This window comes from Phaenicophaeus curvirostris, chromosome 1, assembly GCF_032191515.1.
Source record: "Phaenicophaeus curvirostris isolate KB17595 chromosome 1, BPBGC_Pcur_1.0, whole genome shotgun sequence".
NCBI lineage: Eukaryota > Metazoa > Chordata > Aves > Cuculiformes > Cuculidae > Phaenicophaeus > Phaenicophaeus curvirostris.
The window spans coordinates 200,269,489-200,287,676 of record NC_091392.1 but is presented as its reverse complement, the minus strand read 5'-3'; the positions used below and the strand labels follow the sequence as shown (position 1 = coordinate 200,287,676).

The 18,188-nt window shown below is 38.5% G+C and overlaps 1 protein-coding gene across 1 annotated transcript in view; it reads right to left on the bottom strand.

The window, feature by feature from the left end:
- ARHGAP42 (Rho GTPase activating protein 42) overlaps window positions 1-18,188 on the bottom strand; it is a 166,416-nt gene that overhangs the window by 104,564 nt on the left and 43,664 nt on the right. Inside the window, exon 3 of the mRNA XM_069883489.1 lies at window positions 2,241-2,302. Coding sequence (XP_069739590.1) covers window positions 2,241-2,302 — 62 coding nt within the window. The remainder of the gene's footprint in view (window positions 1-2,240; window positions 2,303-18,188) is intronic.

The window sequence follows — 18,188 nt, the reverse complement described above, 5'->3', positions numbered from 1 at the left end:
AAAGAATAGTGTGGGCACAGTAACTCTGCAGAGATCTAGATGCATCTGATTAATCCTATATGTATTTTTTCAAGCCTCAGGTCTAATTTCTGCATTTGGCTCTATGAGGAGCCAATATTATTTAAATAAATTTCACCAACTGGCAGGTAAGGCTTTTCAAAAACAGAGAACTTCTAAGTTTGCTGAATTTTCTTATTCAGACATCACTACTAAGATAACTGTGTGTCGTTGAGCATGAGCATTCAGTTTTGAAGAAGGAAGTTATTTCAAACTCAGCAAAAAGCTAGATGCAAATTATTTCCCATCAAGAGAAGCTTCTCCACATGTGAATATTACTTGTCATGTTTTTACAATTATTTGATGATCACTTTCTGCTAAACTTAGAGCCACCTGTAAAATATTTTTCTGTGAGACTGAAATCGCACCCTGCACTGGGATCCAACACCTCAGCTATATACTTCAAGCATTCACACTGAAGTCATACTGAAATAGTACAAGAAATCTCTTTCTGTCTAAATAGTCTTTTTTCACTTAATAAATTCATGTTTTTCCTCCTTTTACTCTAATGGCCTTCCTATAAGAAAAGAAGTAAAACATTACACAGAAAGATCAAATTACAAAGCACATTAAGACCAGAAACCTCTAGAAGTGAAAACAGGAGTGACTCCTCTGAAGAAAAAACAGAAATAGAAAGAAAGAGAAAATAATGGGAAATTACATATACACATTCATAGAATCATAGAATCACCAGGTTGGAAAAGACCCACCGGATCATCAAGTCCAACCATTCCTAACAATCACTAAACCATGCCCCTCAGCACCTCATCTACCCTTCCCTTAAATACCTCCAGGGAAGGTGACTCAACCACCTCCCTGGGCAGCCTGTTCCAGCGCCCAGTGACCCTTTCCGCGAAAAATTTTTTCCTAATGTCCAGCCTAAACCTCCCCTGGCAGAGCTTGAGGCCATAATGAAAGACTGAGCAATTTGAAAAATAAAACCTTCCATCTATTCATCACTCTTCCTTTTTCTAGAAGTTAGCTCACAATAATCTTTAACCTAAACTGGAAAGCTATTCATTTGAAACATTGCTTAACTAACTATTATTAACTAAGTTCTGGTAAATGTCTTTTAAAAGGATGAGTACTGACCACACACCTTCTTCATTCTTCCACCTATAGAAGAAAAACTATTTAGCACGAAGCAAAAATTTTGCACTTCCCTACATTTAGGTGATATTAACCATGCAACTGTACCATAAAGATGTTTGTAGTTCCACAACTTTAAAATATTTATGTAAACAGAAATAATGGGAGGACAATTCTATGGTTATTTACTTCTAGGAATAAGAGAACTTTCTGTGTTCCTCTTCCTGGATTAATAAGTTTCCTCCAATCTGAGTCAGAAAATCCTTTTCCTCACCTCCATAAGTACTCATAAGAGGAAAAAAACCAAGGACAGACAGTCATTGGATGGATTTGAGCAAGTTAAACTTTCACAGTCTTTAAAAATCCCCCTACTGAGGTTAATCCTCACCTCACTTCTTTATTCATGACTGACTTCCAAGGAAGAAAAAAGAAGTAGTTTCAGTGCTTATGTGGACTTTTTAAAAAACGTACTTGTACAAGAATATACTTAACTTCTTTAAGAATGCTACATCTGAGCAGAAATATAAATGAAAGCACGCTGTAGATTCATCAGTATAGAAACAAAGGGGAAAAGAATTCCATAACAAAGGACAAATCTGACAAGTATGATGCACTCTGCAAGATTTTCTCAAAGGTGATGAATTTGGCTTCTCTTCTTACCAATTATTTCTTTTCTTACCACTTATTTCTCATATTCTTGCATTACTAGTATACTTTCACACAACTCTAAGTATTTCTTTGAATACAAATACTGATCATTTCTACTATAAGCTCTTTGCTTCCAGTTTCCTCCATTACTCTGCCCTGTAACAGTACAGCAGCATTCAGAGGTTATTTTGAGGTAGGGAGCAGGGAAGGAGGAAACAGTTTTTAAACTGATGCAAAAGTATTTGTCTGACTACTCTATTAAAAATTCCTGCAGTCTGTGCTCCACTTTTTTTGCTGTTGCAGAATCAAGTGATTCCTATGAAATACTTAACATTTACTACACATATACAACAATTTAAATATTACTTCAGAGGAAGTAGGGAAAAAAAAGTACCATTTTATACAAAATGAGTCAAAATGTAACATATTAGTGCAAGAAAACTTACCAGTCGTCTCCTCTCCTCTTCAACAGCAATAAGGAGCCGAGCAAACTCTTTCAGTGACTGGGCTGAAAAAAACCATAAAGAAAGAATGTCCTGGTCAACATTACATTTTCATACCAGATGAGTCCATTGCCTGGACTTAAGCTGTAGTGATAAGATACCTTTCTCTTCTAGTACCTCACTGAAACCAGCAGTCATCAAATGAGGCACAGATTGAAGGGAGCAGCCCATCAAAATCAGGTTAAAAACAAAGGAAAAGATCCTGAGTTACTTTAGCACACAAGGAGCAGACAGAAACTGTAAAGAAAAATACTGAGTTTATCCTATAAAACTGCAGCAACAAATATTGCAAGAGCTATGAAAACTATTCAGGTAAAAATTTGAAGTTCAACATTTAAGAACAAACACATTATTTATGCCAAATGTTTAGACTTAACAGCTCTTGGCTTTACATTTTGCGAGTACAAGCTCTTAGGTGATGAGAACACATGATTGATTTATATATAAATCAAGCTTTGAATTCTGTTACAACTGTGAGAGTCTTTGCTCAAAACTGCCTTGAAATACAAGTCAAAGGGCTATAATGGATGTCAACAGAAACATAATAAAAGTACCAACCTAAAAAAACTCTTAAGGCTTTATTCTCATGTAAGCAAGTAGTGCAAATCTCTCTAGAAAAATTTATTTTCCCATTTATATTACTTTCTCAAGGGTATATGGGTTGTTCAGAATTCAGCATCACAAAGCCACAGACAAAAATGCCAGAAAAGAATCATGTGAGGACAGCTAAGTAGCTCTTTTTACTTCCTTCTGGTGCATCCAGCAGTAATTGCTGCCAATGACAGGATGCTAAATTTCATGGTTTAGAGCTCTGATCTCAATGCAGATTCCTAAATCCTACAGCATCTCACAACAGACTTGAGACACTCTAAATCATCTTTTACAGAGGAAAAAAAAAAAGAATCAAAACTTGTATAATGTCTCAAAAGAACAGGCTTCAAAACATCTTCATATTTAACCAACAGACACTGCTGAGGGTATGCTAACACAACTCTTGTCCTTGTAGCTCCAATTCCATCTTCTTAAGTGTTTTTAAAATACCTCACACTTTCCAATAATACGGCTTCATCCCCCATCAACTTCCATGAAAAACTTAAGGAAATCTGTATGTTTTCTAGAGGATCTGCTATGTTCTAGTATCTTCTAAGTGGGAATCATTATCTACCGTGTCTTAACTTGTCAGCATTCATAAATTGCTACTTAGTTTTTGGACCATACCCAAATAATTTTTTATCCTTTATCCCACCTGGACATTGCCAAGATAACCCTTGCATTCTTCATGTTTTCTTTGAACTCTTACAGATGAAGCACACTTCAGTGCTTGCTCTAATTTCTTCTGCAAGACCTCACACAGTTTATTTTTTGCAACTGTAATGCTATACCTGCATATCTTGACCTCTAAATCATAATTTGCTGACAAATCCTTTTTTCCCCCCTCTTATTACTTATGAGCTCTTTGCTTAGTCAAAATACACCTAGCAAGTTAAATGTCCATCCAGTTGGGTCTCAAGCTTTTTTCTTCAATATTTTTCTCTGAGAACACAAACATTAAAATATTTTGCCACCTTTTAAGGAGTAGAAATTCTAGGCCTCCTGCATAAACCTCTGAACTCCTTGAGTCAGGCTTACTACCCGAGCCTTTCAGTTATTCACTTTCAGTTACTTACCAGCTCAGCCTTTATTGGAGATATATCTTGAAATCAAGAACTTAAGTTTGCTATCTACTGAATTAACTCAATCTGTTAAATTCAACTTATATTACCCCAGCTGTTAAAGCCAGCTAAAGAAACAGATGATGAGCTGACTAGTTAAGTTACTTGCTAAGAAATCTGCTGCCTGTTACATTCAAGAATATCTATCTACTCATTACGAAACCCTAAAAACTCAATAAACCACGAGCTAAACACATGTGACCAAACTACTACTTATTTTTACACTGTTATCTCCCAAAATTCAAAAAGAAATTATCCTTGTCTGTAGAAAATACAACAGAGCCAGCTGAATCTCTGCACATGTGGCAGAGTGATTCTTTACCCACTAAGAAAAAAAAATATTTTCAGATAAACTAGATAAACATATTGTTTGAATTTCATTACCTATTCAGGGAATTAGGATGCACTTTAGAAAAACAGCTGACTTCCTAGTAAAGCCAACAAGAGAAATCATTTCCAGATTATTTCAGTGAAATAACTGGTCATTTATAACCGCAAGATAGCATGTGACTGCAGTAACATGCTAAAACTCCATTCCCCCCTCCTTTTTTGCTTTAAAACTCTGGAGTCACTCACAATGACAAAACTATTTCAAAGAGAAACTATCATATCAAGCACTACAACTCTGTACGGACAGCAAATCCAGAATATACTGAAATTTAAGTTTTATCTACCCAAATCACGCCTTATGGTACTCTTCACTTAAGTTTCTGATTAGATTATCAAAACCATCCTTAATACAACAACGACTGATGGAAGCACATGGTGTAACTCAGACCGCAAACAGTATGCCCAGTATGCAGAGAGAGCTCAGCAACATGGATGTCCCTGGTGACTCTGCTGGTTCTTCTGCCCTTACAATGGCGCCACACAATGCCAAAAAAGGCTTCACACATCCAGCTGTCCTACAATACCAATGTCTCTGCCCTGCAGAGAAGGACTTGGGGGTGCTGACTGGGGAAGCTTGATATGAGCCGGCAATGTGCACTCACAGCCCAGGAGACCAACCGTGTCCTGGGCTGCATCAAAAGAAGCGTGGCCAGCAGGGCGAGGGAGGGGATTCTGCCCCTCTGTTCCTCTTGTGTGAGACCTTATCTTGAGTATTGTGTCCAGTTCTGGAATCCTCAACGTAAGAAACATATGGAGCTGTTGGAATGGGTCCAGAGGAGGGCTATAAGGATGATCAGAGGGCTGGAATACCTCCCGTACGAGGAGGAAAGGCTGAGGGAGCTGGGCTTGTTCAGCCTGGAGAAGAGAAGGCTCAGAGGAGACCTTACAGTGACCTTACAATACCTGAAGGGGTCTACAAGAAAGCTGAGGAGGGACTGTTCACAAAGCCTTGTACTGACAGGGCTGGGGCAATGTTAATAGACTGGAGAGGGGCAGATTTAGACTAGACATAAGGAGGAATTTCTTCACTCTGGGAGTGGTGAGGCACTGGCACAGGCTGCCCAGGGAAGCTGTGGCTGCCCCATCCCTGGAGGTGTTCAAGGCCAGGTTGGATGGGGCCTTGGGCAGCCTGGTCTAGTGGGATGTCCCTGCCCATTGTGGGGGTGTTAGAACTGGATGGGCTCTAAGGTCCTTTCCAACCCAAACTATTCTATGATTCTATGATATATGCCCCACTTGTTTGAACTCACTAAAAGCTAGTGTCTGTCCCTAAACAATTTTATCTGTGCTGGAAGCTCCAGCAGGAGGTGATAGAGGGAAGGCAAGATGACCCTGGTTACTCTCACCTTAGTGCATGCTTCTCTCTTCTTTCTTCCCTCTTTTCCCACAGAGCCCCTCTGACTGCAGCCAGGTGACAGCTCTTGCCTCCCTTGGGGCCAGGGCTGGGCAGACAGAGGGGTACGCTGGGCAAAGCTCAGCGCAGGGGGCAGCTCATCTGCAGGGCACCTGGAGAGCCGGGCACGTGCCTCGCTCCCCTCAAGTGTTTTACAAGACAAAATGTCATGGAAATGTGCTGATAAGAAATAAATTCTGAAAACATACCAATAATGAAAAGTACAATATGTAACCTAACTTACATTAAATACAGTAATTTTTAATTATTTTCCAAACCATTACTGCTATTTTTGGTCTGTTTAAGTAACAAAATGTCCTGCCTTAATATTTTATTCTAAGTCATTAGGAGATACCAGCTTACAAAATCCAAACAGTTTTAGAGTCTTCTTTTTATTTAAGGGCTATTCAAGGGACTTCTAAGATACACTTGGTACCATAATGGAAATGATGCCTGTGAAAAGCAATACCCAACAAGTAAGAACAATTGGATATGTACCTAGCTTTACACTTGTTTCCTAATTCATCACAATTAAAACAGGTTGCCAGCTGTTTTCTCTGGAGTGTTCCCAACCCAGCTGTAACACGATGCAAAATTTCCAATGTTTAGGAGAAATAGCTCCCATTACTTTATTTAAAAATAAAGAAATGAACTCCCTAAAGCTCCCCCAAACCTCTCTTATTCTTAAATGAAAAGTCTTTTAATTAATTTGATTCATAAGGAAGCAAGCTAACAGTACCAACAGCTTAAACCTTAACAGTGTAAATCAATGACATCCTTTTTTCCAGAAGGCGCATTTAGGATTTTATCTCAAACATTTTAAACATATGGTACAGCTCCTCAAACAGCTACAGGCATATAGTCAGAACTGAAGCTTAGTGTAGGACTAAATGAATGACGGAGAAATTAACATGGATAAATTTATTTGAATTTACAGAATGCATTATTAAAAACAGACCTTGTTTATGGCCTAGAATTCTGGTTTACTGCATTATACTCAACACTGAGTTTCATAGGAAAAAAAAGGTACTTAAAAAACTTTATTAATTTTTTTTATATACTTGTGTAGAAAACATATCACTCTAAACTAACATGCTGTGGACATTACAGAAGCCACTCTATCAAAAACTGGCTTAACAGTAAAGAGAACAGTGTCAGCATCTATACGCCATCTATATTTAATGAGAGAAGGAAAGTAATGTCTATGAAACCTATAAACAGTTTTATATGAGAAATACTAAATCCAAGAACAAAGCCAAGTTTGGTAGGTAATATACAAGCTGAGATAGAATGGAAAGTTACTGTAGAAGACAATAAAAATATTTTTCTTTTTTTTTCTGTGAAATGAATTGTTGGTTTAACATACTTATCTATACAGTCTTAAACAAAGGACAGACTATTTTAAATACTCTAAGGTACGCTACGCAACATATTATCATTTTTCAAGCAGATATTAGCACTATCTTCAGGTATATCAATATCAGCATGGAAAATATATAGATACAGAAATATGCTATTTGGTCTTAAAACATCTATGTAAGAGTCTAAAATGTGTCAGTCTGTCAAAGTTTTCCTTATATCTTCCTGATCTGACTGGGGAAATGCCAGGACCGTAATGTACATTGCTCCTGACACACTTTGGCAGAAAGGTCAGTCAAGTATATCCCCTTTCCAGAACTGGTCATTGCTAGCACGGATGTGTCATAGCAGGCTCTGAATTCATGCCTGAGCACAAATGTCAACTAAAGTCTCCAAGAGATTTTTTCCCAAAAAGTAATACATTACTGAATTGTTATTCAAGATGGATGTTAAACCCACAAGGAAATTTCCTAAGGATTAACACTTGTTTACTAAACTTGAGTGACAAAGCCAAATAAATTTACGATCCATGAATCCTGGGAGGGCTGGGAGAAGAGACCTTTTGTGTTCTAAAATAAAAGCAAATATATTAACAAATAGTTACTAATTCACAGTGTACTTCCACAGTTTCTATTGACTGGCATTATTTGCAGCCACAAATGCTATTTCAAGCAGTTTTTCAAAAAAAAAAAAAAAAAAAAAAACAAACAAAGCACCACAACATAAAAAAAGGAGGTGGAGGGAATAACACAAAAGGAGCAACAGATGGTTTCCTGATCAGACAGAAAAATCACAAATTTCAGATTAACACTGACAGGCTACCAGAAGTATCTGGAAAAGAGATACAATAATCTGCTTTCTCCGTACTTTCTATCTAACAAGAACCGTGGATGTCTTAAAAGTCACATAGGATCTGTAGTATATATCTGAAGGTAACTAAATGGGATGTCTCAAAACGTTATTACTATTGCAAGTTTTCAGTACACCAACATGTAAAACCAGAAGAGGACTGCCTTGGAATACGGCTCCCAGAGCTTCCTGTTCTCTTTGTCCTCCTATATGTTGGCTATGAGTTTAGATATAGCCGTATCTTGCACAGTGCAGATTTCCTTTACCACTGTCACAATCTGGAATAATTTGTTAACAATTCCTTTTCTTCTTTTTTTCCTACTGAATAATGCCTATAAAACATTAAAAATGTACAATTATCTACAGTTTGAAATGCAGTTACAGTTTAGCCCAAAGGGAAGAAGCTGCAGCATCAGCACACCTTAGTCTGCAAACTGAAATAAAGAATAATTTGTGTAATTCATAAATATTTCATTACCAATGTTGAGTGGGCTTGAGTATCACTGTAATACAATTTTTAAAAATTGCAGCCTAAGACAACTGGAACATATTAGTATACAAAACAGTATATTAAAAAAAAAAAAAAAAAAACAAACAGATTTCCACAAAAGTTGTATTTAGATGAGTATGTGTCTGTTAGATCTTCCCGATTATTGGTCAAATTTTCATTTTTTGTTGGCTGTTGTTATTTCCTCTGCCACTTGTACCCTAGGTCCGCTTCCTTCACTTTCAAAGGGCAACATTTTCAGAGAAACTTTAGTTTGCACGACTGAGCTCAGTACCACAAGTAATATTTACTGGGAAAGTAGAAGACAAAAGAAGTGGAGAGGAGAGCAGGATTTGAAATTGTTTTTCTTACCAACTTCATTCTCCTCTGAGTTTCATTCCTAAGATATCAGAGAAAACATTCAAAACACTTTCTTTTTGTTTAGATTTAAGGTAATATTGCTTAGGCATTTATGTAAACTCCAGTTTGTAAGCTAACAGGCCCGAGATGTGCTTTCTCTTTAAGCTCAGTATTGGTGTCAAAAGATAAATTGTTAGAAGATTCCATTGTGGAAAAAGAAGTTAGAATAGCAAGATAATCTTTCTTTTCTTCATGGGGTATCAGTCTCATTTAAATTTGGGAAACTAATATCGATCAGCTACCTTATTCCCCATTTGGTTTCTCTTACTTCCTTAATCTGGGTATTAAGATTTTCTGGATCTGTAATGAGGACCTCATGCATTCCTTTAGTCTGTGTTTACATTTACCACAATCTTTATAAGAACAGAAAAAACCTGCTATTTCTACCTTCCTATAATACAATGAAATGTACTTCTGGTAATGAAAGACACGGGCTAAATCAAAGATTGAAGTGTAAAGATTTTAAAGTCACATGGAAATGCCCTTACAGATGCTCTCAAGTTGACAGCTAATTCTGCCAGCAGACAGTGGTTTACATTCATGGCCCCAGTAACCACAAACTTCCTTGAAGATTTCCATCATGGGAAGATACACAAAGGTAGAGGCAACCCTGTCTGTCCTGTACTGCTCTTGTGATAGAATAAAGACATACAGCAGAAAAAGTGAAGCAATTTTGGACTCAATAAAGGAACACTCTTATTATTTGTTACTTAATTAATTTGGTAAGTAAACTCTACAAGGGCTTAATCCAATGCTTTTTATTCAATTAGTACTGTGATCTTTCAGATTTTGAAACAATTTCTACCTAATCCAGACTTTGAACTTTCAACTCCAATGAAATTCAAAAGAAATAAACTAAAAAATATATATGCAATCCAATTTTAAGGATGGTTTATCCTGACTTAGCAAGGACATGCCCATAAGAAAAATAATTACTAAGTATTGCTCTAATAGTTAGATGTTCCCAGTGAGCACAACTTAGTGGTAATTTTGTTTCCTGTGGCAATTCCCACCTTAAACTGTGAGGAAATGTATTTTGCCAATTTTTTTTCAATTCTTGAAAATAAGTGTGCTACTTTACAAAAATAAATCCAAGTTTGCCAAACAAGTCTATTTTAGAATCCCTAGGTTGGAGAAGACCTTTGAGATCATCAAGTCCTAATTATGCATCAGGAAGGAAAAAAGTATGACAAGAGATAGAGATGCAGAGATCAAAAATGCCTGCTTTAATACTTCTGCAAAGAAATTACACTAATGAGAAAGCAATAAAAAGGAAAAAAGTAATACTCTAAGTGCAAATGTATGCAGCAAGAACTACATATTTTTCTCCAAATATGATTCCATCTTTCATTCTATACTGGGAAGGAGAGAACTTTATCAGAGAACCACTACTGAAATTCATTTAACTAGAAGTAAACAAACAAAACCCAAGGCTTTTCTCTACTTCATTTAAATTAAAGCACTGTAAATTCAGAGTAAACGCGGTGGTATTTTGTCCACTATGTCATAACTTGAAGCATATTGGTTCTTTGCAGTATGAGTACAGAGAGAGGGTTAAGAAGTGCTCCAAATTCCCCACAAAGACAAATCCAGCAATGAAAGTACCACAGATTCCGTAACACTCTCACCACTTGACCCTCCTCTGGTTCATGGCATTCAATCCCTATATGTTTTTGAAGGGGTGTTCCCCAGGAAGACATGCTTAAAAGTCCTACCATTGCTGCCCATACACCAGGCACAACCATTTCCCCTGACCAATTTCCTGGGTTTTGTCATACTGTAAAGGCTAGACAAACCAGCAGTAGAGGCCAGCAAGTTTCCCAGTAACAAGGGAACCTCCTGTCTGAGCACAAGACGTGTGCCTCAAAGCGCAGACTCATGTCTACACTTCTATGATGGGGTAACCGCAGCAGTGAACACAGGTAAACCAACGGATGTCATCTACCTAGATTTCTGTAAAGCCTCTGACACATCCCCTGTAACATCTTCCTCTCTAAATTGGAGAGAGATGGATTTGATGGGTGGATGGTACGGTGGATGAGAAACTGGTTGGATGGTCACATTCAAAGAGTAGTGGTCAATGGCTCAAAGTCCAGATGGAGATCCATGACAAGCGGTGTCCCTCAGGGATCCATACTGGGAACAGTGCTGCTTAACATCTTCATCAATGACATTGACAGTGAGATTGAGTGCACCCTCAGCAGGTATGCAGATGACACCAAGCTGAGTGGTGTAGCTGCCACACTGGAAGGATGGGGTGTCATCCAGAAGGACCTGGACAGGCTGCAGAAATGGGCCTGTGAGAACCTCATGAGGTTCAATGATGCCAAGTGCAAGGTCCTACACCTGGGTTGGGGCAATCCCTGATTTCAGTACACGATGAGGGTTGACGTGACTGAGAGCTGCCCTACAGAGAAGGACCTGGGGATGCTGGTCGATGAGAAGCTCAACACGAGCCAGCAATGTGCACTTACAGAAGGCCAACCATATCCTGGGCTGCATCAAAAGAAGTGTGGCCAGCATGTCAAGGGAGGTGATTCTGCCCCTCTATTCCTGTCTTGTGAGACCTCATTTGGAGTACTGTGTCCAGTTCTGGAATCCTCAATATAAGAAGGATATGGAGCTGTTACAAAGATGATCAGAGGGCTGGAGCACCTCTCATATGAGGAAAGGCTGAGAGGGTTGGGTTTGTTCAGCCTGGAGAAGAGAAGGCTCAGAGGAGATCTTATAGCGACCTTCCAGTACCTGAAAGGGGCCTTCAGGAAAGCTGGAGAGGGACTATTCATAAAAGCTTATGGTGATACAGTGAGGGGGAATGGGTATAAACTGGAGAGGAGCAGACTTAGACAAGACATAAGGAAGAATTTCTTCATCATGAGAGTGGTGAGGCACTGGCACAGGTTATCCAGGGAAGCTGTGGCTGCCCCATCCCTGGAGGTGTTCAAGGCCAGGTTGGATGGAGCTTTGAGCAGCCTGATCTAGTGGGAGGTGTCCCTGCCCATGGCAGGGGGGTTAGAACTAGATGATCTTTAAGGTCTCTTCCAACCCTAACTATTCTGTGATTCTATGTGCAAACCATGTAAGACGACAAATAAAGATGTAAGCTTAATCAAAGCCCAAGGCTTTGCAAGATGTGTTTTCAAGTACAGTATAATATGTGCAGACCATATTAAGCAACTAGAATTGTAACTCAAACTATTTTCATCTTGCAAAACATAATGAGCAAATATAACGAGGTATTTTATGAAGGTGGTTTTTTTTCTAAGCATATGTAAAGCATAAAATGTAGGGCTGCTCTGAAAAGTAAAAATTCTTTCTTCATTATATAATTTTATTGAAACAAACCTTTGTCAGTGTAACTATCTAAATCCAGTTACAAACAGTATCCTAGTCAAGAATTCTTTGCTATATAAAGTAGCTATTGTGTCATAAATATTTAAACAATAAAATATAAGCCTTGCACAAAAGTTCAAACAGTGCTTTGAGCCAAGACATTTACACTTTCCACTCCACTCCTTTTCAACAATGGTCTAGAAAATCCCCTTTATGTTTATTTACAAACTAAAAAGAGTTACAAGGAAGCCAGGTTATCTGGAATTTCCAGATCCACTGTCAGTACTTGTCAAACACATTATTTGTAGAGATAACCTTAAGACATGCAATGTTACACAATTTAAATAAACCCAATTACTTGAGTTAACATCAGAAATTTGCCATGTCCTACTCATGCAGAGCCTCACAAAACAAAAAACAAGTATTAAATTCTAAATGGATCAAACAAGGGAAAAAGGTTTCCTGGAATCCTGAAAAAAAGTTTAGAATGTTTTGAAGTTTAGAATGGCTGTCAAACCCACAGTATATTACAAAAAAAGCCCCTCAAAAGATAAAAACCACACCAAACAATTATTCAAATACTATCACCACACTTTTAACACTTTACTAAAAAAACAGCTGCAATATGTCTACTCTGCATTAGTGTTCTACTCTGACTGTAAAACCAGCAACTATTTTGAAAATCAAAAATTTGGAAATTTATCTATCTTCCACAGCACAAATTCTTCAACAAAATAATTTTTAAAAAAAAACCCTAGCAGAGCTGTGGTAGAAAAAGACCACTGTAGATTCTATTAGTCTATAGCACCTCTCCCAAAATGTGGCATCCTGAAGTGACAGCAAAAAACTACTTCGCTAAAGTGATCCAGGCAATTTCTTCATTTTGTTAGGAACATGGGTCTAAATGGATCTCCCAGGCAGTCAATTCTCCCACACGGCACTATATCAAAACTCTTCAACTCACAAAACGATTTGTCTCTCCTCTCCCTTCTGCTAAAGTATGGAGGCTTTTGGGACTAGCCACAACAAATCTTCTATTTTCACTACGTTGTCACAGAATAAAGAGATAACTGGTTTAGAGAAGTGGTCACTAAGAAATACTGCATCTCCATGCCACCAGGAAATAGGGTTTAAAACTAGTGTGTTCTGCCAAAAAGAAATCAGCCTCTGTTTCCACCTGATGGAGCCACATGCACAGCAGTCTGGCACAGCTCAGCAGAGTGTGGGGAACAATATTCAATATATTATCTTTTGCCCAACAGGTACTAAGTGATCTTAAAGTGCTTCTGCAGACTTATTTTGAAATCCTAGCAGCTTGAATTGGCACCCATTCAAACTAACAGCATAATTTCCTATGCTGTAAAAAAATCATTTAATCTGATTAATCTTTATCTTAAACAAATTTGCTATTAATCTTTGACTTGAACAGATCAGACTTCTCTAGAGCTGACTAATGTGAAGACCCTGTGAAGGGTCTGGAGCACTTATGAGACATGGCTGAGAGAATTAGGGTTTTTTATTCTGGAGAAGAGGAGGCTGAGGGGACACCTTATTGCCCTCTACAACAACCTGAAAAGAGGTTGTAGCTGGGCAGGTGTTGGTCTCTTCTCCCACGTGACTAGCAACAGGATGAAAGCAAATGGCCTTAAGTTGTGCTAGGGGATGTTTAGACTGGATATTAGGAGAAGTTTCTTTACTGAAAGAGTGGTGAAGCATTGGAACAGGCTGCCCAGGGAAATGGTGGAGTCACCATCCCTGGAGGTGTTCGAAGAACTTGTGGATGTGGCATTCAGGACATGGTTTGGTAGGCACAGTGATGTTGGGCTGACAGTTTGACTTGCTGGTCTTAGAGGTCTTTTCCAACCTTAATGATGCCATCATATCCACAGTCTGTTAGAAGAAGAAGAACTTTAAAAACCATGGAACATTCAGAAATAGATAAGGCAAAACGTGGATTTTGGTTAAATCAGAGATTCTTTCAGTCCTCTCCTGCTTTCCTTTGTTCCTCACCCACATCCCAACAGAAAGGATCGTGATATAAATTGAGTATGAATACAAATCTTTCATTGTAAGAACACAATAGCTACTTCATGCTTAAGTTTTTTGAACAGCTCAATTACACGACAACATCGGAAATAACCACTGTGCAATATATTTAAGCTGCAAAAGTAATATTCAGTCCTAGCATTCCATAAACAAAGCAGTTGGAAGTAATTATGACTAGATTTCAGACTTGCCAATCCATGATTCTTCAGAGGCATATCCATACTTTAAGTGAAGGGCAAAAAATGGTATTTCATTCTTTCCAGCTGTACAAACCTTATTTGTGTGTGGGTGCTTAAAAACAGGGGAAGCAAAAGGAAAAGCAATGTATTCAGAATGCAGCTGAGAATCTTAATACTGTTTGTCTGATTTGTAAAATGTACTGCATTTATAACTTCAATGGTGAAACACTTTAATTAGGAAAAATACCACCAAATCCTCCAACAACTGTTAGGTTGGTCATAATGGCTTTGTTGAATTTAGGCCTAAAAATGGATCAAGAACTTCATGTACTTATAACTCTATTCTCTACTAAAACTTCTGATTGCAGAAAGTACAAATCCTTCATCTTACTTGCACAAAAGTGAAGATTAACATTCCAAAGCTGAGTTGATTAAACCACTACCTGGTTTTGAAAATTAGTGCCTATTGTGCAAGAGCGATACTAACCTGACAACTCTAAACTGTTACGCCTTTTTACTAGAAGGGTATTATACACAATACCAGTGCATACAAGTTATTCTCAAACCAATTCTCAAGTACAAGCCAATTCTCCAGTCCTCAGATTGTCCCCCCACAGGCACTTCCACTGGGATGCCCAACTCCAGAAATAAAGCTATGCCATGAAGGAGAGAAAAAGGGATGTGTTGAAGACATGGAACAAAGACAGCAAAGTACAATGCATCTACAAGAGTCCAGCATATAAACTATTAATGAGGGACACAACAGATACTTCACCTTTATCCATGAATGGCATGGACTTAAATACTGTCTAGTCAGCTGTTCGTATCAAATGTTAACTTACTTAACCTCCTTAGCAGCATGCACCAGGACAACTAAAACTACTGCTATCATAGAATCATAGAATCACCAGGCTGGAAAAGACCTCTTGGATCATCAAGTCCAACCATTCCTATCTGCCACTAAACTATGTTCCTCAGCACCTTGTCTACCCTTTTTTTAAACACCTCCAGGGATGGTGACTCAACCACCTCCCTGGGCAGCCTCTGCCAGTGCCCAATGACCCTTTCTGTGAAAAATTTATTTCTGATATCTACCTGATTTCTATCTGGTTTCCAGTCTGAACTTTCCCTGGCGCAGCTTGAGGCCATTCACCCTTGTCCTGTCCCCTGTCACTTGGGAGAAGAGGCCAGCTCCCTCCTCTCTACAACCTCCTTTCAGGTAGTTGTAGAGAGCAATGAGGTCTCCCCTCAGCCTCCTCTTCTGTAGGCTAAGAGGTCCAGCCTGTTCAGATCCCTTTGCAGAGCCTCCTTGCCCTCTGGTAGATTGACACTTCCTCTCAGCTTAGTGTCATCTGCAAACTAAGTGCACTAAGGGTGCACTCAATGCCTTCATCCGGGTCATTGATAAAGTTGTTGAACAGGGCTGGACCCAGCACTGAGCCCTGGGGACACCACTTGCCACTGGCCTCCAGCTGGAGTTAAGTCCATTTCCCACCACTCTCTGGGCCCGGCCATCCAACCAGTTTTCCACCCAGGAGAGTGTGCGCCTGTCCAGGCCAGAAGCAGACAGTTTCCTAAGCAGAATGCTGTCCATTGCCTTCCTCAACATCTTCCAGTAAACAACGTAAGATCTAAGGCAAATGGCAGCCTGAAACACCACAGTTTCCAGTTCAATGTAATAAAATGAATTAGCAGGAATTTGAGACTCCCGTAGCACACCAGGATGTAAACTGCAGTGACTGAGATCTCCTATGCCACATCCAGCTTGCAGTGACTCAGATGTATTTCACAGAAGAGTACGAAAGACAGAGCAGTAACTGCATCAGCCATTTCAATCTAATTTCTTTCATTTGAATATGTATCTTAAAGTAACAGGGAATGGAGCATGCAAATTCTAAAGACATTTTGACACACATCTTGGAGAAGAAAAAACAAGGCCTGTTTTGTTGATCTTTTATTACCTTTTTCTCCTGCACAGATAAAGGCCTATTGTTACATAATTTTATTTCCTCCTTTGTCAGCTCGTTTGACCTTCCACAGCAAGGATAAGAACTCTGGGCTGGACCAACAGAACAGAATGCCAACCTTCTCTTTCGGGTGTAGATGCTGTTTTGAAGCCTCCAAGGGATCCTAGCACTAGCATAACATCACCCATTTCTTGGAGTCAAGAAACAACAGCATTCTGGAAATAGGTGGCATTTGTTTAAATATTCAACAGTGATAAAAAAATAATGGTACCAAAGATTTAATAGATTTTACACAAATACTTAAGGCATTTCACACCCTGATTGCACCGAGTTCCTCCCATAGTTTGTTACTGTTTAACTTCTGTAGATAAAAATAGTACAACAGCAATACGAAGAAAACTGTCCTGTGACTCAGATCTTAACAAGCTTAAGCATAGTTGCTTTGAAGGTCACCTAAAAAGTTAATCTTAAAATTCATTCTTCCAGCTACGGGAAAAATAGCTGACAAATCTAGGCAGGTAATTACTGTGGAAAAACAGTATCCAATCATTCTATGCAAATTCACTCTCAGTTGCAAATAGCTTTCTATGGTAATGTAGGACTCAATCCTTCCCCACCCATTAAAAAAACTCCACCTTTTGTAAATATGCTTGTGTCTAATATGTTCCACAAGGTCAACAAACTCATGCACTACAACAGTTATTGGGATGATTCCTACACTAAAACAGTTGACCCCTGGAACTCTTCCCTCAGGGTGGTGGCAAGATCCTCCTCTTTCCTTGGTTTATATAAGGCAGTAGAAGAAATGAAACACAGGAATTCATTTTAGACTTATTTGGTATTAGGCAATTTCATTCAGAAATCCAGTTGCAAAGGGGAATTCATTTGAAAGCAGGTAGAATATTAATTCTAAAAAAGAAAGGAACTTTCTTGAACATCAAAGCTAGTCTCAAGTGATTAAGGAGACAACCTGTAAGATATCCAAGTGATTCAGACAATAGGTGGTTCAACAGCATTCAATAATAATTACAAAACAGCCAGGCAAATTCATGAAGCCATTGCACGCCACAGACAACAGAGATTCAGTGGCTTGAAATAGTGACTTGCCTGACAGCTACCTTCTGAGGTTCCTGATTACTCTCCAAGTGGCTCCAAAGGGTCTTCTAACTTGAAGATTGTGATGTCCACAGATTGATTTGTCAAGATTTGCCTGCACACACTTTAGCCAGACATAAAGGTCTTCCTATAGATTTTTTTTTCAAAATTTTCATTTTCATAGAGCACTACAATCACAGTTTATACCATTAAAAAATGGAATTTGGCACCTCTTAAAGCCAATTAGCCTTTATAAGAGATAGGGGGAGAGAAACTTTTATTTCCTTATTTGTGTAATTTTATATACAAATTTCCCAAGAATATTTTGTTTGCAGCTTTGAATGACAGGATGCTTATCCTCTGACAGGCTCTCCAAGTGGGCAGAGCAGCTGCTAACTCAAAAACATTGTGCATGTGCATGCCCAGTACAAAAGAGAAGATCCACCTCTTAGCGTCATTGTTAAACAAGAGAACCTTAAGAACACAGCAGTGGAGTTAAACAACTACTATTAAAGTTTTCTTTGGTTGGTTTTTTGAAGTTCTTTCTCCCCAGTACATTTTAGTTTATTTTTTAAAGTTCAACTTTAAGTTTACTGCTGTATACCACATAATTGCCTAGTATGAGCTAACAGTTCTGTAGATGGTTAGTTGCTAGCAATTT